Genomic DNA, 26358 nt, shown 5'->3' on the forward strand with positions numbered 1-26358 from the left:
CCTTTAACTGTGGATCAACAATTAAATCCTGAACAGTGCTGCCACTAAGATATGTGTACAGCAAGCCTAAGTATTTATGGATTTTTTTTATATGTTTAGCAATCAGCTAATGCTCATGGATGTATTGTGTGAATGCAGAGTCTGTGGGTGGAGAGGACAACTCTGACTCTGATCCAGAGTCTTCCAGGCATCTCCCGCTGGTTTGAAGTTGAAAAGAGAGAACTGGTGAGTGTGTCCCAGTCTGATGAAATAGCAGTGAAGGCATAAACACAACACACAGCCATTTGACACAAGGGACACAGTGATACTTTCTTTTTTTTATTATTCTGCAGGTTGGAATTTAGAGTAATGACAGCCAATACACAAGTATTGATCCAAGTCATTGGACTGAGCAGCAATCATGACCTAAGTCATAGGTTTGGGGCTATTGGATGTTCAGTTTCCGCAATTGGTTTGATTGGATGTCACGCTAAAAGCCAAACTGCTTTACTGTGATTACCAACGTGTCCAATTTTTAGAATTGATTTTTGTATTGGGATTTCGTTCCCCTGTAATTGGCAAATTCCTGTCAAATTTGACATGGGACAATTGCTACACTGTTACATGTAAATGCTTTGTCTTCTCAATCAGATTTCTAAGGGTCAGATTTACACAGATTTTGAAATGTTGTTCTGTGCAGTCCAACACAGTGTCTGTCTGTGATGGTCTAAGCGCATATTCTTTACTTCACAGCTGCTGAGCGTGGTGTGAAATATGGATTGTAAAGCCAGTGTTACTCTATGATGGCTGTGGAGTGCAGTAGCATTTAAAATGGAGACTGGCAAAAGCTCAATTAGCAAAAGGATTAAGCTTTGTGTGAGAAGGAAAAAATACAGAAAAAGAAATCAGGATGAAGGAAAAAATATTTCACTGTGCCTTCACGAGTATGTGACAAAATGTCCATATGTTAATGTATATTTAAAAAAATAGTACTTAGTTTTAAATGAAGCTGCTACAATAATTCTTTATAATAATGGTTAATAAATTGATACATGTAGGTGTTTTTTGTTTTTTGGTAAATAGCACAAATATAATTAAAGATACTGACCCAGCTTTGCAGCTGCCTCACTCAGCGCAGTTTTCACTGAAAAGGCTCTCTAGAGCATTTCCAACAAATTTAACAAGAAGCTGGTATCGAGTGTTTACTTCTAAAAAGACTCATTTTGGATGTCAAGTAAACCACATAATGTGTAAATAGGCTGGTGCTAAAACTTTTACCATATCAACTTAAAAGGTCCAAATGATTTTGGCAACATTGTATTTTTTTAAGCAGCTTTTCAAATTGCTGTATTTTAGGAGAAAAAACAGCTCTGTTCTGGGACAAAAAAGTGGTCAAAACTAAAGTATTACAAGCTGAAATATCCTGATTTGTAGAACCTAATATGTTTTAAACTGCCTCACCTTTCACTATAAAGGACCTCAGTAGCATTTATTATTTAGCAGACCCTCTAAAATTCCCACATTACTCAAATACCTTATAGATATTTTAGCTTCCAGATATTATTTGTAAAGCTCCCTTTAGAGCTTCATATAAAAAGCTACAAAATGTTTCTTCATCCTTCATGTGTACAGGTGGAGGTAAGCCCACTGGAGAATGCGATTGAGGTGATCGAGAACAAGAACTTGCAGTTGCGCACATTGATCTCCCAGTGTCAGAGCCGGCAGATGCAGAACATCAACCCTCTCACCATGTGCCTCAACGGGGTCATCGACGCCGCAGTCAACGGGGGACTGGCCCGCTACCAAGAGGTATGAATGGCTTGCTGGAGGATAAGGTTGGAGGATTTTAGAGACCTAAGCAGGAATGAGAGGCAGTGACATATGGATTACCTAATGATGCATGAAGGTGGCTTAAAATGGAGAGATGTATGGACAGAAAGTGTTTTGTGGAGGGGTGGAGCAGATGAACAGATGGATGGATGGATGCATTGATGGCTGGATGATGGCTTGACCAAATAGATGGATGAGTGGAAAACTGGAGGGGGCGGAAGTGGGAAAACAAGATGGATGGGTAGTGTAGGAATAGGTCGGTGGGGGGGATTTTTTTGGTCAGATAGAATGATAAGGTGGATGTGGGGGGAAAAGAGGCGGGAGGTCAAATAATGTTAGATAGAAGAATGGAAGGAGTTTCAGGGATTAGATGGCTAATGTAGTCCTAAAACTTGGAAAGAAGTTGCCATGTTTGCAAATTACTGAATTTTAATGCCCTAAAAATAATTTTCACAATGTTCTCTAACAAATTATATATAAATACGCCGCTCGTGTATTTTGAAGCAAGTATGTATTGCAGAGAGAACAATTGCTAAAAATGTGTTTAAGTAAAACTAGATGGGAACATCGTCAATGTAACACCAAACACAGGACCAAATTGGTGGTGTACTTAGCTTAATGTTAGCATTTTTGCCGCTATGTTCATGGCTGTGCTTTAAGCTTTATCTGTGAAAAAATGAGTAACAACCACAGCTAGATTAGCTAGCATAGGCTCCGGAACAGCTTATTAGCATGCATGGAGATTACAGCACCAATACTTTATTTGGCAGAGACATAATGCCAGTTCTTTATAGTGCTACAGTCATTAGTAAAGATTCTAAGAATCTCAATCAGTGTGGGTGTACAACTCGCAACTTTACCTCATTACCTAACCCTTCTGGTGACATCCACCAAGTTTAGCTAATTATATACCAAGCCGAATTCTTAAAGAGGCAGAGCGCCAGATTAATAAAGTGCAAAAATCTTCCTAGTCATATCTTCCAATCACACAAACTTATAGTATTTATATGATGAAGTGGTAACAGATTGGTATGGAAAGTTGAAATATGGGCAATTTCATCGAGAGCTCCATTTACTGCTGCTTTTTTAAATGCTCCTTGAGTGGAGACACTTTAACCATTAGGAGCTCAATTCAAAAGAAAGAAGACTAGAAAAGAAGAAATAAAGTTTTTTTTTTTTGTTCTCCACAAATTGAGTGGACTCGGCTGCCTTCTCTGTGTCGCATAGCAACCGCTGTGACAATGCATGTGTGTTCTGTGGAACATATACTGTATGTGTGTGCTTGTGAGTGAAGCGCATGTCCTCAGTACAAGTACCCTATTAAGGGTTGTAGGACGCCGATAAGAGCCCAAAAATAAGCATTTTAGAAGTGCTTTTTATCTTTGCTGCCACTATTTTGCTGAAAACCAAAAAAATCTGTATAAAATGTTGCAACTTACAAAATATTTCCTCCCGTTTTACACATTGTTTACAAGGTTAGGTAAATATTGATATGCATAGAGATGTTGTTCCTCTGGGTAAACACTGACCAGCGTCTCCTTCAAATCTTTTGTAATTTATATTTTTACATAAATAACAGAATGTGATCATACCACATGAGCCTGACACAGATTTGACCTTTTTTGTTTTGTTTTGTTTTATTTTTTAATTTTTTTTCTGCAGCAGACACATTGGCACCAATATCAGCAGCTCATTTTTCTTGGCAGAATATATCATGCGGTGCCCAACAGACTGCATCTATAAATCTATTAATTTACCCGCGTAATGCCGATTGACAGCTGTGGAGGTTTGCTCGGCTCCAAATGAAGGAGAAATTGTCGTTATTAATATTCAGATTTATTGCTGCAGTTTGAGTTGAAACCCTTGAGGGGGAATGCTGTCTGATTTATTCCCCCCCTCCCCTCAGCATTCCGTCTCTAATTGGACTTTTCTAATGATTAACTGAGCCACTCCACGGTGAGGTCTCACTCCCTGCAGCCCGACGAGAAATTTCCATCATTTGTAGAAAATTATTGATTAGTTTTTTGATGCCGTTTTTGGGGGTCTTGTATAGAATTCCTGGTGAAACTCAGTACTTCTCTCTTTGAGCGTCCCACCTCACCATAGAGTAATAATGTTTATGCAATAAGATTTTTTTTTTTCTGTTTCACAGTTTAATAAGAGGGAATATTATATCCACCACATACTAATTTATGCCATCTTGATAAAGATCTGAGGATGCCTGTCTGGAATAATAAGGTTCCTTATTTTATTGAAGTTTCATAGTCTGCAAGCCGCATGCATCCTTTGATAGACATCTATGTGTGTGTTTGGGAGTGCATATGTCTGAAGCAGCCTTCAGCTTCTCTTCTCTTAAGTGTCTCGTTGGAGATAGACAGCTGTGTCCTTGAGAGAGGAGCTGTGCTGATCTTTTTAGTGAACTCCTCCTTACCTTTCAGTCTCGTTTTCTTTTGGGGTTTTTTGTGTGTGAGTGTGCGGCAGATTCATAAGCAGATTGTGAGGTGGGCCTTTTCATCGGTTCTCCCTCGCTTTGTGTACTCTGATGCAGATTGAAAGGGATTTAACATAATCTGTAGACAGACTGCAAGTGTTGATGGCATTGTAAGCAGGAAAGATCTTGCATTTAATGTATGAAAGTGACAACCCCCCCCCCCCAAAAAAAAAAAAAAAAAAAAAAAAAAAGCTAAAGCAAAAAAAACAGTTATCATCATTCAAAGCAGACCAGGGCATTTTTCATCTTATCAGTTTCTCCTTCAAGTCTTTTTTCTTTTTCTTTTTTGAAGGCAGTGTCTGGGAAAGTGAATAGAAAGCACAGTCTGCAAGCCACAATCAAGAAGGATGATGTTTCTAAAGAGACATGATCTCTAGCAGAGCACAATGACACGAATGAAAGTGATATAAAAGGGGCTTTTAAAATCGCAGACCAAATTGGCTCTTAAATCAAAGCAAAATCAATGCTTTGATTTCACTAACATCCATTTGGCACTGTATTTTTCGCCTTCTATTTTTAGCCACTATGTACTTTAATTCTGCCCACTGAACCTGATATTAATATTGCAACACAAATTTGCCAGACAGGACTTTTCAACCCTGCATTTTAGTAGGATGTGAATTTTTTTTTAACTCAAATTTTTCTCAGTTTTTGTGAACATTTTAAATGGAAAGTACTCAACAAATAGCTGTGTGGACACTAATTCGCTGTGTCAGGCAGGCTGCAATTCAGGTAGCACTGCTGTGGAGAGGGGAAAAAAAGCCCGCTGCTTCAGCTCCCAGGGCATACATAACAGATGTTCTGCATTTTTGCCTCTGTGCAGGCCTTTTTCGTGAAGGACTACATTATGAATCACCCCGAGGACGGAGAGAAGATCGGGCGACTGAGAGAGCTCATGTTCGAGCAGGTTGGAAACATCACTTGAGCTCATGATGTCTTTTTAAATGCAAAGACAAGATGAATCATTTTTATCACCTAAATTTGACTTTCAGTTATTGTGCACTTTTTTCTGTTTGTCCTGCAGGCACATATATTGGAGTATGGCCTCGCGGTGCATGAGAAGTTTGTTCCTCAAGATATGAGACCCCTGCACAAGAAGTTAGTTGACCAGTTTCATCTCATGAAGTCCAGTCTAGGCATACAGGTAGGCATCGACTTTAAAGAAAGCTTTTTAAAATGCTGTACATGTGTAACTCAATGATAGATTCAGATTTTATGTTAAACAGAGGTTCATTTACCTAATGGATGTCATTCATGTGTAAGGATGATTAAAGCTGTCTAACATGTGTTCCTTTATTTTCCTCAAATTACTTATCAGAGTCTTCGAGCCTTAATGGAAACAAACAGTGAATGTGACAATAGAAACTGACTGCTGTGCTAAGAATTCTGAGTAAATGACCCCTTTATTCCTCTAAAGGGGAAAACCACCCCTCATTAAACAAACTGCCTTCATCTACATGTTGTGTGTTTTATTTATATACCTCACGCTGGCACAAAGAAGCATTTAATCATGTGCACTTTCTCCCCCTCCCAATTTAAAAAAAACCCCAGGAGTTTCCAGCGTATGTGCGTGCGAGCCCGGTGCACTTCACCAACGGAAGCCCGCGGACGTGCAGGAACTCCGTGCCCAGCATCATTAGCCCAGATGGCGGCAGAGGAGTTGCCAGGCGGAGGTGACGGCTCTTTTCTTAATTTCCGTAGCTTTACGCGTATGTCTCTGTCTTTCTCAGCTAATTAAATTAACAAGTGAGGAAAACGTATTGCTTTTCAATGTCAATTACTTCTCTGGTTTATTATGCCAAGTCACCCAAAAAGATCTTTAACTTCCATCTCTGGAGTGCATAAAATTTCTCCTTCGTATTCTCTCACCTTCCTTTACTCGGTCTATAAGCGCTGCCCTTCAGTGCAGACCTTTGTTCGCATCTTACTTTCTTTTTCTTTTTGTGTTTCCATCTCACCTCGAACGTCATGCTCTCTGCCTTTTCTCTCTTCCTCCTTCAGTTCTTTACTGGCTTAGCTCAGTACAATAGGTGTGGGTGGCTGGCTGGCACCCACAGGGATGTTTTCTGTGTGGCTGCTGTCGGGCCAGCAGGCAGACTGTGTGTGTGTGTGTGCGTGCATGCATCCGTGTGTGTTTTGATGTGTTCAGTGACCCTGCCACTTCGTCTACCTGCGACATTCTGCCTCCAGAGTCTGATCCCGCGGGGCACAGCCACACACAAGAAAGATGGAGACGCACACATCACCTCAATCTCCCTGTGACATTTCGTATTTTTGCTTGTTGAGTTCTGATTTCTTTTTTCCTTTTTTTTCTATTTTCCAGTTTCCAACGAAGAACCAGGTCACATCTCTTTCTTGTGCCTTTTGGCAGCATGATGGAATGCTGTGATTGATGAATCAGTTGCCTTCTAATCTGGTATTTTCTGTTTCTCTGTTTGTCTATTTTTTTTTTCTTTTTATTGGCCTTACTGCTGCTGAATCTTTGGTGAGTGAACCACTTTTAAATCTAATCATGTATAATAGTATGAAACTTCACCCTTTGTATTGTAAACCATCATAACCCTCTCTCTTTCGCCTTTAGCCTCTTCAGCTACCCTGCGGTGAACCGTTACTCCTCGTCCTCTCTGTCATCTCAAGCCTCCAATGAAGTCAGTAACATCACAGGGCAATCGGAGAGCTCGGATGAAGTCTTCAACATGCAGGTAGTCTCCCTTTGTGCCTTTGCCTACACGCCCACACAAAGGCACTTAACCTAGTAGATTGAGTCTATATCCCAGCATTTGCCCTCCTCCTCCCTTCAGATTTCACTTGCAATGCTTTTTAATCCACTCTCACTCTATTTCACTGCTATTTCTCCTCTGACCCTTTTTCTCTCTATCTTCCACTCTTGCTCGTGTGAAACGCAGTCTGTCCGTGCAAATTGTCATGATTATATCAAATAAGGACATAGTGCTTTGTGTGGGCCCGTCCGGGGAGCCCCGCTGGAGTCTAATCTAAACTAGATTTGGCCAATTCAGAAAGCTGCCGACAACTCCTGGCAAGCTGTCTCCCGCACCTGGCAGGCTTGGAATAACAGGAAGAGGGGAAAACACGGGAGGGAAAAAAAATGTTGTCAGGGATGTGACTGAAGCTGTTACAAAGAGTTAGTTTGTGCTTCTTTTTTTCTTAAGTTTACAGAGCAGGTAGAATTTAGTAAAAGTTGGACGAATCATAATTTAGAAATATATTGTTTTCGTTTTTTAATTGATTGAAAATGGCCATCACTATTTTGTTTCAGTCAGATGTTACTATATTTAGTTAGCAAGGTGTATCCACACACTGCAAAAGAGCATCACACATGTGAATGCAAATTAATGCTATGTAACAAACCAATAAATAATAAAAGAACGGGTTCTTAGAGCACGGTTTTCAAACATAAGGCCCAAGGGCCAGAGCTGACCTGCCAGAGATTCCAATCCAACCGACTGGACATCTTTGAAAAATGTGAAAGAGGGCATAAACTTTAGACTTCATAACTTTTACAGCTTTTCCTGCTGATAAATGGTAAATGGCCTGCATTTGTATAGCGCTTTTCTAGTCCTTAAGGACCCCAAAGCACTTTACACTACATTCAGTCATTCACCCATTCACACACACATTCACACACTGGCGATAACAAGCTACATTGTAGCCACAGCTGCCCTGGGGCGCACTTATAAGCAAACAACTAGCAGTAAAGCAGCCTGTGTCATCACATACTGAGTAAACAAAGTGGCCACATCTCCAGTAATGAATACTTTTAAGCCTTAATAAAATTTAAACAGATGAGTTAGCAAAACTGCCACAGCCTTTTCTGTGCTAGGCAGCAACTATACAAATTCTTCAAGTGAAGTTGGGCATTTTAACATCGCCATCTACGGGACTGAGTATCTTCTGAAAGCCACCTCAAGTGGACAGTTGAGGAAGTGCACTTTAATGATAACTTCTTTATTCCACTGTTTTTTTTTTTTCTACTTACTGAGAAAAAGGTAAATGTTACAGACAAAACTTATAATAGATGCTCAGCTTTGCACAAACTAGATTAGAAACCAAGCATGTCCAGTATAAGCCAACCAAACTGGGATTTTGTTTTGGTAGATGTATATTGTATTAATTATAAATTTTCATGATATTCTGTAGTTTGATGGTGGTATTGATGTACTCATCATTTTTGTTTTTTCCACCTGCAGCCCAGCCCATCTACCTCGAGCCTCAGCTCCAACCATTCTGCCTCGCCCAACGTCACCAGCTCGGCCCCGTCCAGTGCCAGAGGTGAGTCTGGCACTCAGCAACACCACTTATTGTACAAAAACTATACACAATAGTCTTTTAGCTGATATTTCAATCCACACAGAGGAAGCAGACAGAGGTTCAGCTGGACAGTCTGAACCTTTGACCTTTCACTGACACAATGTTCTCTCAATACACCGCAGCAACCTGTCTGGTGAGGTTCGAGAGGTTAGATGACGGCTAGGGATAAATGCGGAGGAGGTTGACAGGGGGAAGAAAAGAGAACAATGAGGAGGGAGCATTGAATGGATAGTGCGAGCCTGAAACATAGAAGGAATACAAAATGAGTCCAAAGAAAGAAAGAAAGAAAAGGAAAGGGAAAAAAAGTGCTGAGAGAAATGCTGTTGAAAGAAACATGGAGCTAGTGAAAATGCAAGAGAGAGTAAGAGATCATTTTAGCTGAGTATCCCTCTTGGACTTCAGCACAATCTCCTGTCCAGGCCGGTGTCATCCAAGCCTCCTCTGCGGTGCATTTTGAATGTCTAATGCCTTCTCTTGCTCTCATCTCAATGTGTTTTGCGTGATCCCCGTCATAAAAAGTAAGAATATATGAAGACGTTTATGGAAGCGTACACACTCCCCTTTGGCAAGGTGCTGACAGCGGCTGACGCCCTTATAAAAGTGCCCTCTGTCTACCCATAAAGCATGTTGAGAATTATTGCTGCTGTGGTGTTATCTGAATAAGAGCCAACGATGGGCATTTCATGCTCATATGATAGCCTTCCAAGTGCGGTAACATTCACTAATGGATCAGCATCCATACAATGGCTCCAGCAGCTGAGGAGAAGTGCTGTGAAAAAAACCCCAGAAACGTACCAACATGTGTGTGGGGGCGGGCTTTTGTGTTCGTCTCCGTTGGCGTGTTACATATGTTATAGTGTCGAACTCCAGCACATGTCTCTGTTGTGATTGTCCAGTGTAACAGAGGAGGTGAGGAAGTGAGGAGGGGGTGTGTGTGTGTGTGTGTTAGTGTGTGTGTGTGTGTGTGTGTAGGAGTGGCCAAGCCATTTATCATGTTGTGGAAGTAGTGAGGCTGAAAGAACGGTGGAGAGGCTTGGGGGGAGAAAGAGAGATTGGCCTTTCCTGATTGCCAGTGTTTGCGGGTAATAGCCTAACACCTTGCTGTCGTTTGGTCCCTTATGCGTTTGTGTATTTACTTGTGTGTGTGTGCGTCTGTGTGTCTGTTACCGCTCTAATGTCTCATGCCATCCATTCCAGGATCCCCTCAGATGGCAGAGAAACACAAGCATTCCAGAGAAAATGCCTGTCTGTCTCCACGAGAGAGACCGGTCAGTGCCATCTTCCCCAACCCCCTCGATCCTGCACAGGTCAGCACACACAAATACTTGAAATGTGCAATTCACTTGTATTTTTATTTTTATTTCTATTTATTCTATTTATCCCCTTCGTATATTTTATTTATATTTGTCTCTGTATTTATATATGTGTGTGTGTGTGTGTGTGTGTGTGTGTGTGTGTGTGTGTGTGTGTGTATATATATATATATATATATATATATATATATATATATATATATATATATATATATATATATATATATATACACACATAATATTCTGTAACTCTGTAACTTCTGTTGGTGCTGTGCTTTTTGGAAATCGAATTTCCCAGAGGAACCCACCCGAGGGATTAATAAAGTTCTATCTTATCTTATTTGCACTTACAAATACGGCATTCAAATACGCCTTTTATAGCTATAGTGCATATGTCATAATACCTCGTGTTCCCTGTTAGAATGCGTTTCAAGTGTTATGTTCAATTTGAAGTACACCTCAGTGACTGTTAACAAGCGAGCATAGAGACACTGGAGTTGTGAACTGTTTTCCGCTTTGTGTTGCATGAAGGTCTCTTCTTGTCAGTTCAGCCTGTTTGCACAAAATAATAAATGACTAATCCCATCCCTTTTTGCAAAGGGTCTGGCTTTCATAAGCAGTGTATTAGGTTGTTTTAGAGAAAAAGAAATGGTAACGCAAGAAGATACATTACATAACTTTGTTTTTTCAAAGTTATGTAAAAGCATTGTTTTGTATTTAGTGCCTTTTGTATCCTTTTCCATACTTCTTTGTATCAACTGATAGAGCGTAACGCTCTGATCACTGGCACGTGAAGTGAATAACACTCATCATGGCACCTGTTAGGAAAATAGGCAAGTGTAAGGGAGTTTGAGTGAGTTTAACAGAAGCCACGTTGTGATGTTAGATGAGTGGGTCAGAGCATCTCCTAAACTGTAGCTCTTGTTGGGTGTTCCTGATCTGCAGTGGTGAGTGTCTATTAAAAATGGTAAAGGAAAGAACAGTGGGTAACCCACGACAGGGTCACGGGTGCTCAAGTTTCACTGATGCACATGGGGAGTGAAGGCAAACCTGTGTGGTCTGATCTAAAAGACAAGCTGATAGAAGGGTGTCAGAATACACAACAGTGGGCACATGAACATTAGAACTGGACCACGGAACAATGGAAGAAGGTGGTCTAGTTGGATGGCTGCCTGCGTGTGTGTCGCTTATCTTGGGAACACCTGGCACCAGGATGCACTATGAGAAAAAGACAAGATGGTGGAGGCTTTGTGATGCTTTGGTCAACGTTCTGCTGGGAAACTTTGGGTCCTGCCATCCATGGGGATGTTACTTTGACATGTACCACCTCCATAAGTATTGCCACAGACCGTGTAGATCAGGCCTCGAGGGCCGGTGTCTCTGCAGGTTTTAGATGTATCCTTGAACCAACACAGCTGATTTAAATGGCTAAATTAGCTCCTCAACACGTCCTGAAGTTCTCCAGAGGCCTGGTAACGAACTAATCATGTGATTCAGGTGTGTTGACCCAAGGTGAGATCTAAAACCCGCAGGACACCGGCCCTCGAGGCCTGGAATTTCCCACCCCTGCTGTAGATCATTTTATGGAAGCAGTATTCCCTGATTGGTGTGGCCTCTTTCAGTAGGATAAGGCACATTGCCACAAAGCAAAAATGGTTGAGGATTGGTTTGAGGAGCACGGGTTTGTTGTCCAATCAAGCATCTGTGTGTTGTGCTGGACAAACAATTTGGTTCCATGGAGGCTCCACCTCACAACGTACTACTTAAAAGATCTGTTTGTAACATCTCGGTGCAGATACCACAGCATAGCTTCAGGGGTCTAGTGGAGTCCATGTCTTAATAGGTAAGGGCAAAGGCAGGGACCAACATAATATTGAGCAGGTGATCACAGTGTTATCCCAGATTGTTGTATATACTATTACAGTGGTAGATACTTATATTAAACTTGGATTAGGTATCAAGTAAGGAGGTTGGCATATTTATAAAAGTAAGCGAGAGATAGCTACAGAGTTACAGGGGAGGAGATTAAGGCTTGTGTCTGAAAGTGAAGGTTCCCAACCTCACAGTGTTAACTTGAAAAACAGGGAACATCCAGCATGAACTATCTGAAAAAATAAGTTTAGGTTCATAAAGTCAATGGCGCCACTGTGTACTTACATGACAACTAGGCTGCAGTGCCGATGGGGGAATTTTTCGGCAAGAGGCATCCAGCCACCGAGCTTGAAATCCCGTTTCATGCGCCACTAACAGCGGGCAAAAGCTGAGGATTACAGCGGTGAGAAAACCGATAACATAATCTACTGGAGCTTATATCACTCCACTCTTGAATTCTGGGTCAGTTTTTTGGTTGAATTCAGCAGCTATGGTGCTGTTTTTCATTCCCGAACACTGTGAAGCACTGCAGGGTTGACCACTGCTACCTAACTTAATAGACGCCACGCTCAAAACTGGTGGTTTTGGCTGAAGTGAGTGTGCTATTTATTTATTTTTTCTTAGGAGGGTAATGAATGGAGGAATAGTAATTTTTCTTTCAGTTGTGGCCCTTACAGATGGTTCTTTTGCTATTAGTCCTGCTCATGGCACAACCTGTCATCCAAGTGTGTGGCTGCCTGATTTTAACAAAAAAGGCAAAGAAGAAGCAGGGTCTATATTTGTCCAGCACTGCAGCCACACGTAAGTTGCATACTGGGGCAGAAAACAAGGTCACCTTTGCAATGTACAATATATTTCAATGAGTGACTGTCAAAAAAAAAAGGCTTCCGGATGAGGGCACACGCCGTAAGGCTATTCGTAGCATAGAAGTGCAGTTTTTCAAGAGCTGCTGATGTTACTCATGTTTTATTAAAGTCAAACAGTCCAGCTCACTTTTTTCCTGTTAGCAAGAAAGATAAAATAAATAAAAATCCTTTACAGCCAACTAATGCTACAACAACAACAAGAGCCGACACGAACGCTATGATATTGCAGCTTCTTTTCTCGATGAAGGACAGACTGTAACACAATCACACACTCCATCTGCAGTGACAAAGCCACGATAAGAGAAAAATAATGTTTGCCTTTCAAGGCCATTCATCTCTTGCGGTCAGTGCCTGTCACTGTTCACCTGTTTTTCTTCCCCCTGTTTGTGTTGAGTCATTTGAAGTTTGGAGGTATTGATGTTAGGGAGGCGAACAATTATTTCCAACCTGACAGCAATGAAAGACTCGCTATTAGCTGCTAATGGAATATTGATTATTAGAGACATTGATCGCTTGTATCATTTACTGTAATTAGAGCAAGAGACTAAGAATAAGGTACCTTATTTATAGGTTTTCTTTTTTGGGGGGGTATGGAAAGGTGCGGAGAGGGTTCACCCACTTCTGCAAAATCCAAATCTCTGCTATGAAGGTCACGCACAGCAGCCTTTCTTCGTTACTCTTCTTCTTTTATCCTGTTCTGTTAAATTTGTCCCAATGCTTTTTGCTTTTCAGGTCAGTGATTCTGTTACAAATACAATTCTGTGCAGTATGTGCTAGACAATAATTTGGACAACTTCTTCCTTGTGCAGAGAGCCCCTGCTCATCAGATAGGCGATACCACTTTACCGAGGAGTGACCCCAACCTCTCAGCGCCAGATAAAGGTAAAAACACTTTGTTTAACATATTTCTTATGTCCTTCAAGTGTTCCCTCTCCTTCCAGGGAAACGATGCTATCTCACGTAGTCGCTCTTTTGCATTAAACACATTTTTTGATGCTCTGTTTCTTATTGTCGATTCAGAAATGGTTTATTTCTGATTCTATGGTGGCCCTGAGATGCAACGCAACAAAAATTAAAACAGGGCATTTTAGAAAACACAACGACAGCTGAAAAGAGCTAAATGTTCTTCACTTTATGATTCTGTCCTTTCAAACTAAGCTTTATTATAATGCAGGAGCAGGTAATGGGTAATGTACCTATTAAGTAACTAACTAGGCAGCTCATTCTTTCTCTTAACAAAACCTGCTTTAAAGAGACAGATTTTAGGGCCAACTTGAAAGAAAGACAGATATGAAATATGAAAGTGAGGTCAGAGGTCAAAGGTGACATGATATTTGGATGCAAACTATAATGTGACATTTAGAATTCTCATATATCATTTAACCTTGAAGACAAAGTCAGAGTTCCAAACTAATGTAATATTTAGAATCCCTATATATCATTCCCTATATGCTGTCAATACAAACAATGGCAGTATGAAACATAGCTTTAAATCGCTCTATATAGCATTATTATCACAGATCAATAATATGGGAGGTCATATATAATAATATATGGAGAGGGCAGAGGTCAAATGTGATGTAATTGATAAGATTTTTGTCAATTTTCAACCAATTAACCATTAAATTGACCTCAAAGACCTTAGTGGATGTAAACCAAATTTTAATGGATCGTTAATGTGACCTCACTCTCCCCCACTACAAAGTTTTATCGGGATTCATTCAGAAAGTTTTTGCGCTATTTTGTTGACAGACAGAATTGCACACAGACAAACAATAGCAAACAGAAAATCTTGGCGGAGGTAACGAAAAACTATCCCACTATTTCCGCGCCTTTGTTTTTTGGAAACATCTCTGTGCTGTCTGAAATTTAGTGATTTCTAAAATCTTGCTTGTGTTTTACAAAATAAGCACAAACCCCAATCATACACACACACAAAGCTCTCTCCATTGATGCTTATGCTACTGTACAGAGTAGCATTTTATCTGTCCAGACATGCGGTATGTGTGTGTCACAGTTTGGCCACAGATTGACTGAAGGCATTTTTATTTGTTTCCACACAACTGCTTCTGGCCTCAGGATACAAACACACACATAAACACTCACATACACACAGACTAGATTATAGCGTTTTCTAATCCATCATTCTGAAAGAGTGAAAAAAAGAGCAGGTACTATCCCTACAGTACTGATGGACACATGTGACATTCCTGTACGAGCGCATATGGATTAGTTCGGCCCACTCGTTGTGATTTAGCTCAGCACAGATAAAGGGAGATGCACATGTCTTGTATTTTCTGGGTATACCTTCCATTTGAGGCAGAATGTTAACAGCCTCAATTATAATTTCAAAATACTTAAACAGTTATTGCCGTTTCTTGCAGCAAAATAAAAAAGAACAACTCTCAGAGCAGTTCCTTTATATAATTATTGAGGATTTGCAGAAAAGACACCTTAAAAAAAAGAGTAAAGAGCGGGGATGTGGTAGCTTCCTTGTGACTTGCACACAAACGCACACCTTTCCATGTGATTCAGCTGTGATCTGTAAATAATGCAGCGAGAGATGCACAATATGGTGTCGAGACACCTACAGGCACATAACGTAGTAAAAGGTGTTAGAATTAACACGAAACCTGCGAGTGAACAAGTGGCATTATCCGCGATGAACCTTTATTTCTGACTCTGGAAAGTGTTGTTTATAATATAAAATTAGAGGAATATTGTTTTGCTTTATTTTTTGTTAAAGGGCTGCTCAGTAGTTGAGTCCAGAGTTGAGTTGAGGCCTACCACAACTTTCGAAACTGTGACCTAAGTACTCACTCACAACGCACCGACAGCAAAAACCCAGTTTGTACTGGCAAAATGCCTTAGTAAATCTGCCCCAAGGTTACCCTTTAATGCAAAGTTAGTGAATGATCTAACTCAAATGCCTCCAGACATTAAAGAAGAACTTTGTTTGCATTCTGACCCCAGATGACAAATTCAGAGTGCACAACTCAGTAAATGTTGAGCAAGCATGCTCCTGGTTGTGTTTCTAAACATTGCCCAAGCTGCTTTCAGACTAGGGCTATGGGGACTATTTCATTGAAGATTTCTCTTTGGTTTCTGGGTTGAAGACATGATTTTTCAACATGAAGTTTGAGTCAGTTTGATACAGCAAGTATCAAGTTAGAGGTCCATGGTGAAATCACAGATGGACGTGTGCAAGTGGTCAGGAGAGGATCTAAAAATAACAGGAGCCCTGCAAGCGGTCAAGATGTGACTAAAGCAGATCTATTTCATTCTGATAAGGTTTTTGATTTTTAGGCTAAGATTTCAAACATTTTTGATGCCAACATGTGCAATCAGCACAATCACAATTGTACAGGACGCACCAGAAATTATCACTAGATTGCATTTGGTCAGTTGAAGACAGTGAAGCTTTCAAAAGGCTGGAGGTAATTCAGTGTGGCAACAAAAGAAGGCCAGACCCCAAAAAAAGTGGCAATGCCATTTTGAAGCTGGCTGGCCACAAGCTCCTTAAAACAGAACACTAGATAAACAACAATCAGAGTTCAAAACACAGCTTTTTTGGGATAATTTTAGACCAATCAAAAACTCTGAAAAAAATTGCCTAATCAGGACTTGTTATGAGCAACAACCCTTGCAAATGTCATGAGTCTCTCATGGAGGATTTGCTAAATCCTGAAGTATGTGGCATCACATTTTTCCATCCCCCGTAGAAATGATGAGGAGTGAATTCTGTCATGTGTAATAATCCAAACTGTTCTATTTTGGCAGATGGAAGTCATGTTGCATCTGATCGCTCATCACAAGCAGCTGATTGATAATTTCTTCTTTTGGGATCTTTAAATGGTTGAAATTGTCTCTGTGCTCTAAACTCAGCAAACACTTTGCAGTTTAACTTGTGGTCGTCATCAGATCGCACTCAATATGTTGTCAACAATCATACCATCCATTTAAATGTGCAACATTTCACTGTGTTCTCATGTTATCCTGTGTAACCCATACCTTGTCATGTGACATGTCATGTTTTTGTGTACTCTAAAGTGAGGCCCGCTCCCAGTAGTTGGAGCCTAGACAGTGTCAAAGAGGGTATGCCACACTCCTCTGACTCTGGTGGCAGAATGCTATGCCCTCCTGTACCTCCTAGGCCACCGTACTCAGGTAAAAGGAAAAAAAAAAAGCTGATCCAAGAAAGTGCTCCAGTGACGAATGGTACTAATTTTCCAGTCTGACTTTTGACACCCGGTGCTTACACCGCTTTTTCTTACTAAAGCATTTTCCATCTGAGGCACTGTTTCCTGTCCTTCTGCTCTTACAGTGGCAGCAGCATTTCCTTCACTAACAGTCTTCAGTTGCTGATATTTCCTTCTGTAAGATGTTTGGTTCACGTGTGAACAAGTGTGGAACTCTCTGTGGAATTTCTAGATGGCTGAAGTTAATGCCAATTAAAATTCCAGTCAATTCCAAGTTTCTTGTTTTTTTTCTGTTTTTTTTTCTTTCAATCCCCTTGACAAATGCATGTCATTACATTTCAACAACAGTTTTCCCCCCACCAACAGCTCAAACTCTCTTTTAGTTATTTACTTATTTAAAGATGCACCCGTGTTGACTTATTCCCTGGTGTTTCCTGATGTATTGCACTGCCCAGCAGCATAATAAGCAGATGGAGTGTTTTTCTTTTTCTGCCCTCTCTGCATAGTGCAGTAACAGCTGTTGGATGTAAAAACAGCTTAAGGCAGTCCAAAGGACCTGCAGCACATCAGCACTTATTTTGACTCATTGACGCTTTAAGCCACTGCCCCCTCTTTGCTCCAAGTGTGTATGTTTGCGTGACTCATGCTGTGTCATCCTTGTGAATGGAAGAAAACACTTCTCTAATTTTTATTTTACCCCTCTCTCTCTCTCTCATCTGCCAGGCTCCTCGGCTAAAAACATGAGGTCACAGTCTCCTGTTCCCACATCCAGATCACCGCAAAAGGTTAGTTCCTTTTTTTTCCTTTTCTTTTTTACGTTTCTCCTTACTTTGCTGAGACAGCCTGACCCTGCTTAAGCTGGTCATAGTGTTAACAACTACTGTAGCTGAAACTCAATAGGGCAGGATAAGACACACCTAAACACCGGATTACAGTATTCGACGGTCAGAGAGGAGCAGAGGCAGTCTGCTATACAACAAACTTAACAACCCATTCAGACGAAAACACTTTACGACTGTCCAGGGTTTAAGAAAAAATGCTCTGAAAGCGAAATTTCCACAAATACCAATCTTGGTTTTTTTTGGGTTTTTTTTTTTTTAGATTTTATTTCTTCCTATTTTTTATGTTTTTTGAAATGTTTTCTTGCACAATAATACAAGAAGGTGACATAAGGTTTTAGGAAGTACAGTCACATGAATGATCAATTTTCAGTGCTTAACAAATTTATTAGACCAACCCCCAGTTTATGGTTTTTAAATCAACCACTATTCACATTTTTAATCAAAGTGATACTTTGAATACTAAAATATGACATTTTTTATCCATCTAATTTTAAATGGAGTGTTTTACCAAAAAAAAAGCAGGAAAAATAGGAAAGCGCATAAATTTTTGATTAGAATGCCAAATTGCAGTTATTTACTTAGAATCTTTAACCAAAAAAATAGTTTGATGGTTGAATGTTACGCTTGATTAATATCTGACTCCTCGGAGAACTTGAGTGGGATAGCTCAAATTTGTAAAAATAGGAATTCAGTTTATTTGCCCAATAAATAAAAATGTCATTTTTAATTTTAAACATGTTTTTGACAGATTTTGAAAATATTTGTTTTGTTTTTATCACAGGTAAGGTCTAAGAATTTTGTTAACCATTGTACTTAATAACTTTTAGTATTTGATACTCCAGAATTATTCATACCCTTTCTTAGTATACAGTTCCGATTATTCCTCCAAATACTTCTTGTAGATGATCACATTGTTCCTGTCACCACAGGGGTTTTAGCCAACTTCTCTTTAACCACCTTCTCGAGGTCTTTAATGTTTTTTTGAGTTCGTTGGCATGAACATGGTTGTTAGTTCTTGCTGCCCTAGAGCAGGTTTTTTGGAAAACTCCTTCGTATTTTTGTTGAGAAGCTTTATATACTGGTCCTGTTTCACGATTCTACTCACTTTTGCAAGGTTTCCAGGCCCATTTGTTGAAAAACCATGGGACCATGAGCTGACAATGTTTCTACCAACTCCCTTCAGTTTATAGCTCCCAGAAATGCTCTAGAAATCGACATAGCTTAGTTTTTTTGCCTGTAGAGAAATCCGGAGCACAGTCTGGGTGTGCGAAAATATCTGTGCTGTCAACGGCAATTTCCCTGATACTGAAGAAATGAGAGGCATGAATAATTTTGGACAGAAAAAAGTAAAAATGAAAGTATTGGTATTTTTATTGTTATGCTAATGATGTGAAATAAAAATGTATCTGGATTGTTCCATCTCAGCTACAATTCTTTTATCATAAGCAAAATCTCACCAACTGAGTTTTTATGTACAAGAGAATTTAAAAAGACTCGATTTTTTTTTTTTTTAGGTGGATGGATCATTTGGGGCACGAATGCAATAACATTAGCTGCAAAAATACCTGTGTCCATGCCTTTCAGTCCCAAGGCTTACACTTAGTAAATCCCAACAGTAGCTTTTTAACACCAAGAGTTTTTTTTAAAGAAAATTATTTTTTTCCCCGCTGGCACAGACTGTTTGTAAAGCTGTCCCTTAATCTGCTCACTGTAAACACCGACTGAGCCCAACTGGGAAAGACCCGGTCCGACTGAGCTTCATCTGTCGGCAAGTTGAAATCATATTCATAATCAGCCTGACAGACGTTTAGCAGCAGCCTCGAGATCTTTTTCCCGTACTGGTATCCTCTAGCTAACCAGCTGCAGGGTCTTTATTCTACTCTGTGTCAGCCATGAGACTGGGGGAGCTTTGTATTACTGTTCAGTGAAACCATTAACAGCTCCAGCACTGTTAATGGTTTTCATGTAGTTTCATGTAAGTTTTTGTAGCTTTCATGTCACACCTGTCCCAAAGTGTCCAAAAAAAATGGGACTGGCTAGAGGGCATACAGTGTATTAAGTAACTCTACACCTGGTAGAAACCAACTGTTATACTCTGAGTTAGAATTCAAGCTCTACGACGATGTCACTCTGCGTGCTCGTCAAAAATATGCAAAACCAGATGGAGTGATCTGTCAGTGAATTTAAAAGGAACCCCGACTATTATGACAGGTTACTCTAAAATTATCAAATTATCTCCACTACATAAAAAATACTACATATTTGAGAATAACTACAATTTTTTCGTTGTTCATTAAATCTTTGTTTTTTAAAACTATTTTGGAGCTGTGGAAGCGGCCATGTTTTTGCGCACACAATGCATTCTGGGACGATGACATGTATTGGTTGTCAGCAGTATTGGCGCTTTCGTTTCAGCTAACCTGTTTTGTTTTTTATAGTGTAGCAACGGTATTAATTAACTCGCCTATTAATGACCTGGTTACAACTTGGTAGACCAGCACTATACTGGTTATGGAGGCTAACAAAGGACCAAAGAACATCTGGATTAAGACCTACAGCTTCAAAGTTTTGGTGCACTGTGAATCATGGAGAATGTAAAAATAACGATATTGTAATTTCACTGTATAATAAAAATTCAAATTCTATTAATGTCTTTAGCATGCGGTTATGTGATACCATGGATAGCTGCTGCTATAAAATTGAGCTCTTTACAACAAGCGCTCTCAGTCACCGTCGCAGTTGCCATTGGCAAGCAGTTGCCACATAGACACCAGTAGTTTTCCCCCCACTTTCGCGTCCTTGTGTGACTGATAGTTTAGATTAGGATGAAAACAAAGTACTGGTTGACAATTTTCAAAATGTGCTTAAAAGGAAAACATTTGGCGTATTTTAATACCACATTATTACTGAAAGCACAGTACACATTTTAGTGCAAACATGTCTTAATAGCCGGGATTCCTTTTAAATTTCAACGCCTGAACCCTATTTGTTGTGTCTGTTTTTCCTTTACTATTAAAGTGACGAGACCTCTTTGTGCTGCAGTGAATGTTCCCCTCAACATCTTGAAAGAAAGAAAGTTTTAAAAGAGGTTGTTTTTTTTGTTTTGTTTTTTTTGTTTTTATTGTCTCTGACCCCAAAGTTTATCTATAGATAAACCTCAATTTGTTTTTAAGCTCGGATTTATTGATGATCATCTTAATACCAGTCTGCAAATGCAGAAGAAATCTGGGAAAGTTTAACTAAGCAGTGAGGGAGCTCTTAATGAGGGTAAAAAGTTGTTTTGAAAAGCTGTCTAGTCTTCTGCTAGCTGCTATCTTATTTGTCACAAGCGGGAGTGCTGAGCTCCCAGCATCGTCACAGGTGTGATGTCTCCTCACATGTGACAACTGCCACGTATGTGGCTGTTTGTGTGCGTTTCCCACCACTTGTGTATGAAACAGAAAGAGAGAGAGCGAGACACTGGATACCAAAGTGTGAGTGACAGCTTGGCGCTCAGCATGCTCTGTCAATCAGATTTGTGTGTGGCAAAGTGTGTTGGCACGTTTGTTTGCGTGCATGCTCGATGTGGCGATAGAAGAAGCCTGTAGCGAAGTGCCGAGTGCCCATCTCAGCACAGCTTGAGATGGATCCTCTGTGGACCTCCAGCGGGCCCCATTATCTGGCACATGAGCGCACCCATGCCAAACGCACACATCAGTCAGTGCAGCCAGAGGCCTATTACCAGACCACAAACCCCAGGACTGCAGTGAACCTGCAGAAAACACATGGTGCAAGTCTGACAGGGCTGCACTTACTCATCTCCAGAGGTGGAAAACTGGGTCAGGAGTTTAAAGTACTTGTCAGGATTGTATTAAATATACAGATTTTATCATGCTCGGACAAATGTGAAAAGGCTTGTGCAGTCGTGCATGTCAAATACATCTCTTTGTGCATGCCCCTGTGGCAGGAACAATGCAACCTTACTGATCAACTGTATACTTCACTAGATCCAATTATTTTCAGCAGATATAATGGCAGTGTGGTGTAATTGCTTAGAAAAACATTTTGATGAGTGATCGGATTTTTGTTGGAGGGAAGTGCAGCATATTGTGTTTTTTCGTCTCGGTGCACAGGCCCAGTTGATGGAGTGAAGAAAACTTGTCCTCGCATTCTGTTCACAGACTACATTTTTAAGGTTATTCATTGTTGCCACACAGCTGTGTTAGCACACGTGTTTTAGCCAGCGTAGTGGGGGGGAGGGGTCAACAGGTTAAGTGGTTATCACAAGCGACTCATGATAATTAAGACAAAACTTATATGACATATGTAATTTACAAAATATTTTTGTCATGCACTTAAGGTTTTGTTCATTTGGGAGGGAAACATAACTCCAGCATGGAGGTTATTTCATGGTGATGGTAATTGACATGGGAAAAAAAGTGTTGAGTGTGCTTATTTTTGTGTTATTTAATATTGGTTATTAGAAAGTGTTACTAGATGAATTATCAGTTATACGTGGGATGAAGATCCTCAAAAATATCACTATATATATTCTTTTGTTTTTTTTATTGTTATACTTTTTAATTTCCTCTTCAGTAATACTCTGCTTCCAGGCTCCGTAATTCAAATGAAATTTAAAAAAAAAGAAGAAAAAAAAATCACTGAAGTTGAAGGTGGTCAGTTTTTGTTTTTTTATTTATAAAAAACAAAAACCCAATCTTCTGTTTGTCTGTTATTATATTTTAATTGCCCAGTTAATTGTTTACCAAAAGAAATTTCACACAATATCACAAGATCTTATCAGTTTTCTTGTGACTTTTTTCTTCCAGAGGTGACTTTCTTTTCAAAAGGGTGTTTTTTGTTTGTTTGTTTGTTTGTTTGTTTTTTTAATTTAGGAACTGCTTAAAAGTTCTTTCATATCAGACAAAGAAACAGAGCGAATCTTTGTAATTAATAATCTGGCGAACAGCTAATATTTTGATATCCTTATTAAAAAAGTCTAAAAGTAAAATAATGCTTGTTTTCACTCTGATTACAAGTTTCACAACAGCTTCACCTCTTATTCTGTCTGTAGCTATTCTGACGTCAGTCATTGTGGGTTTAGTGTACGCAAACATTTAAGATCATTTTCTGTTTATTAGGAGTTATAGGAATGGGAACTTCCCATCTGCTCCCCAGATTGCCTATGGTGTACCTCAAGGATCCATTATAGGGCTTATACAGTCATGTGCAGAAGAAAGTATGCCTTATTGAAGTTGTGTTTTATGTGTCGGGTCAGAATTCAAAACTCTTCTGGGCCTTAGAAGGTCTTAAAAATAGGTACATACAAATCCCAAAAAGTTGATTCTTTTCATGTGGGTGTAGTGTTTTCAGGTGAACAGAATGAACTTTTTGGGACTTGGATGACTGAGTGTGCATCAAGACAGGCAAATACAAACTTTTGATGAATAGCAACAAATGACATATTGCATTTTTCGTAATACTATTTTCCCTATAATCTCTAAACCACTTCGATTTTTATTTTTGTACAAAAACACAGATACTAAAGATTGATTTGATTTGGTAGTAGTATCACTGTTGTTGATGATATCCATGTCCCGTACTGGTAAAGCTATTTCTTTGTGCAGTGAACTACAGTATTTTTAAATAAAGTCTCCTATTCTTCAATCTAGACCACAGTGCCACCTTTCACCCCTTCGCCCACTGAGTGCCAATCTGCCAGTCTGGTCTCCAACTCCCCAGTCCTGTCCGGCAGCTACAGCAGCGGCATATCCTCCCTCAGTCGCTGTAGTGTGTCCGAAGCTTCAGGAACCGAGCTCCCCACAGGTGACCATCCGCCCCACCAACTGCCTCCACCTACCACCTTGCCAAACTCTGTCTCCAGTAGCTCGGACGAGCCCATCCGCAGAGAGAACAAGACACCGCCACCCTACAGTGTGTACGAGAGGAACAACCCCCGCAGGCCCGTGCCGCTTCCCCACAGTCTCTCCATTCCCCCACAGACGGACCCCCCAGCCCTGCCGCCCAAACCTCACCAGCTCCGCACAGGCAGCATGAAGTTGGATGGAACCGCCGACCCTCGAGTCCCCAGACCGAGGCCTCTGCCCAGGAAGGTGTCTCAGCTATAGGTGCTGGTTACAGAGCACACGAAAGGAGATGGTGGGAAGAAAAAAAACTGGCATATTTTGCACTTTTCTACATGGCACTCACTTTTTTTTAGAGACATTCAATTTGGCATTCCTGACCTACACTCCAGTAAAAGACACAAGCCTACACATTAACAGGCAGTCTAGAAACTGAAAAGCTGGCAGATAAAGTTTCTTTTGTATTTACTAGAGGGCATTGCATTGACTTTGACTTGGTCGTTCTGCACTTTTAGCTCTAGTACATACAATAGCTCACCACAGTCAGTTGTAACACCACACGTTTACCGAACACTCTAGAAAAACACAGTTTTGATAGATGTAATAATCTCAAATATATGTATATTGGTATATATGAGAATTGTTTTGCCTTAAGTATTGGAAACAGAGTCTTTTATCTGTGAGTCTTGCACGTTTTTTTCCCCTTAACAGCTCAGTATATTTGTATACTGTACGGCTAAAAAAAAAGGTGCTAGAGGCCTCGAGTATGCATTTCATTGAAGTGTAGTACGATGTAGTACGGTGTGTTCTTATTTTCATATCCACATAAGCAATGGTACAAAAACCTCAAACTTTGAACTGATACTAACAAAAATTTATGGAATTCAAAAGATCTAATAACAGTGTTGTTGATTTTACAAATTTGACCGCAGTTGTGACCTTATATTTGTTATTAATATGCAGTAATACAGAAACTCTGGCAAATGCAACTTTGGCACAATAATGAGAGCAGTTTTACTTCATGTGGTCACATTCAATTTGAAACCTCAGCAGACTTTTAGTGTGATTTGAAATCTAAAGAAACCACTCTGCTGCCATTCTTTCTTCTGAAATTCGAACATTTTTAAATCAGCGACTTGCTAAAATTACCCATAGTGACAAGAAGAGTCTGGACCAAACACATAGGTAAAGGTAGGTGCAGTTTCTAACACAAACTGGAATTTTTACAATGCCTATTGCCGTTAACGTGAACACATCCTATTCCTCCTGCATGATGTATATGACAACAGGGAGGGGGGGAGGGGATCGAGTAATGTGCCAAAGGAAACTGAACAATGTGCTGTCGAGAACCTTTTTCTTTTTTTAAACTGGGACCTGGAATCAAGAAAATAGGAGAAGCTCAGCTGCAAAAGGGTCTCTTTTTCCCTGTTTTCCTAATAAATAATAAACTTTACCCCAAAATCTAAATTAATATTTAACCTACTGATAAGACGCAACTTTCGAAAAGCACAAACAATAGCTTGTCATCCGCATTATGACCTGTACTGTTATTCTAAAGTCTTTATTTGACAAAGCAGTAATTGGAGCAGATTTTCACAGTCAGCAGTGACCTTAAAACACATGAGGAATGATGTTGTGTTGGGAAAATATTTACAAGCTAATCACTGACAAATATTTGTACAGTTGACGTCTACTTTCTGTTTAATTAAAAAGAGGACGTGAGTTGACTTCTCAGCACAACCACATCGCATTGCTGCAGTGAAGTAAATGTTCTGTGGCAGGCAAATCTCACACTGTTTTGTAAAATGGAGACATTTTTTTTGGCATAATATATTAATAAATTCAATCCTGTGCAAAATGTTTTTGGCTGGGGGGCGGGAATGGGTAGCTTTGGTATTGTTTGGATATGTTTCATTTTTTGTACGGTTGATTTACTTTTTGATTTGTTGTGAATTATTTGAGATTAAATATTCACATTAATCAGCACTTGAGAACCTGTAAATTAAATGAGATTAATGTAAGTATGCCAAATATAAAATTTGTGTATTACAATTAATGTAAATACTGTGTTTTTAACAAAATGTAGCTATAACAATTTACAGCTTTGAATGTAATGTTGAAGCAGCAAATTATTATTATAAATGTTCAAACTTTTATGGTTTTGTGAGTGTAGAAAAACTGAGGTCATGCATAATGACTCCTAACTCATTTACAAGTTCAATAAACTGCCCTATGTCATATATTTGAGTGATTTCTACATTATGAAACCTTGTGGATGTACAATACTGTGCAAAAGCTACCAATCATTTCTGTATATTTTGCAAGCAAAATGGGAAATGGGTGCAGGGGTTTACTAAAACATGTACAAACATATATAGAAATGCATATATAAAAAAATTGTAAAATTCCCCACTCGCCCCTGTGGGCGGTCAATCCTTCAAGCTTGGGTCCTCTACCAGAGGCCTAGGAGCTTGAGGGTCCTGCGCAGTATCTTTGCTGTTCCTAGGACTGTGCTCTTCTGGACAGAGATCTCTGATGTTGTTCCCGGGATTTGCTGGAGCCACTCGCCTAGCTTGGGAGTCACCGCACCTAGTGCTCCAATTACCACTGGGACCACCGTCACCTTCACCCTCCACATCTTCTCGAGCTCTTCTCTGAGCCCTTGGTATTTCTCAAGCTTCTCGTGTTACTTCTTTCTGATGTTGCTGTCATTCGGAACCGCTACATCCATCACTACGGCCGTCTTCTTTGTCTACCACCACTATGTCCGGTTGGTTAGCCACTACCATTTTGT

General features: G+C 39.9%; 1 protein-coding gene across 3 annotated transcripts in view; it reads left to right on the forward strand.

Annotated features, from left to right (window-relative positions):
* Positions 1-25804, forward strand: part of dock4b (dedicator of cytokinesis 4b) — a 143936-nt gene extending 118132 nt beyond the window's left edge. The window contains exons 41-53 of one of the 3 annotated variants that reach the window (XM_082510636.1): positions 139-225; positions 1612-1788; positions 5124-5207; positions 5325-5444; positions 5852-5973; positions 6624-6641; positions 6891-7002; positions 8509-8590; positions 9827-9936; positions 13490-13562; positions 16731-16847; positions 17603-17664; positions 23373-25804. In XM_082510636.1, coding sequence (XP_082366762.1) covers positions 139-225; positions 1612-1788; positions 5124-5207; positions 5325-5444; positions 5852-5973; positions 6624-6641; positions 6891-7002; positions 8509-8590; positions 9827-9936; positions 13490-13562; positions 16731-16847; positions 17603-17664; positions 23373-23828 — 1620 coding nt within the window. In that variant the 3' untranslated portion in view covers positions 23829-25804. The remainder of the gene's footprint in view (positions 1-138; positions 226-1611; positions 1789-5123; positions 5208-5324; positions 5445-5851; positions 5974-6623; positions 6642-6890; positions 7003-8508; positions 8591-9826; positions 9937-13489; positions 13563-16730; positions 16848-17602; positions 17665-23372) is intronic. The other 2 variants (XM_082510638.1, XM_082510637.1) reach the window with 2 other exon arrangements.
* Positions 25805-26358: the final 554 nt, after the last annotated feature.

Source organism: Aulonocara stuartgranti, assembly GCF_965226115.1.
Source record: "Aulonocara stuartgranti genome assembly, chromosome: 17".
NCBI lineage: Eukaryota > Metazoa > Chordata > Actinopteri > Cichliformes > Cichlidae > Aulonocara > Aulonocara stuartgranti.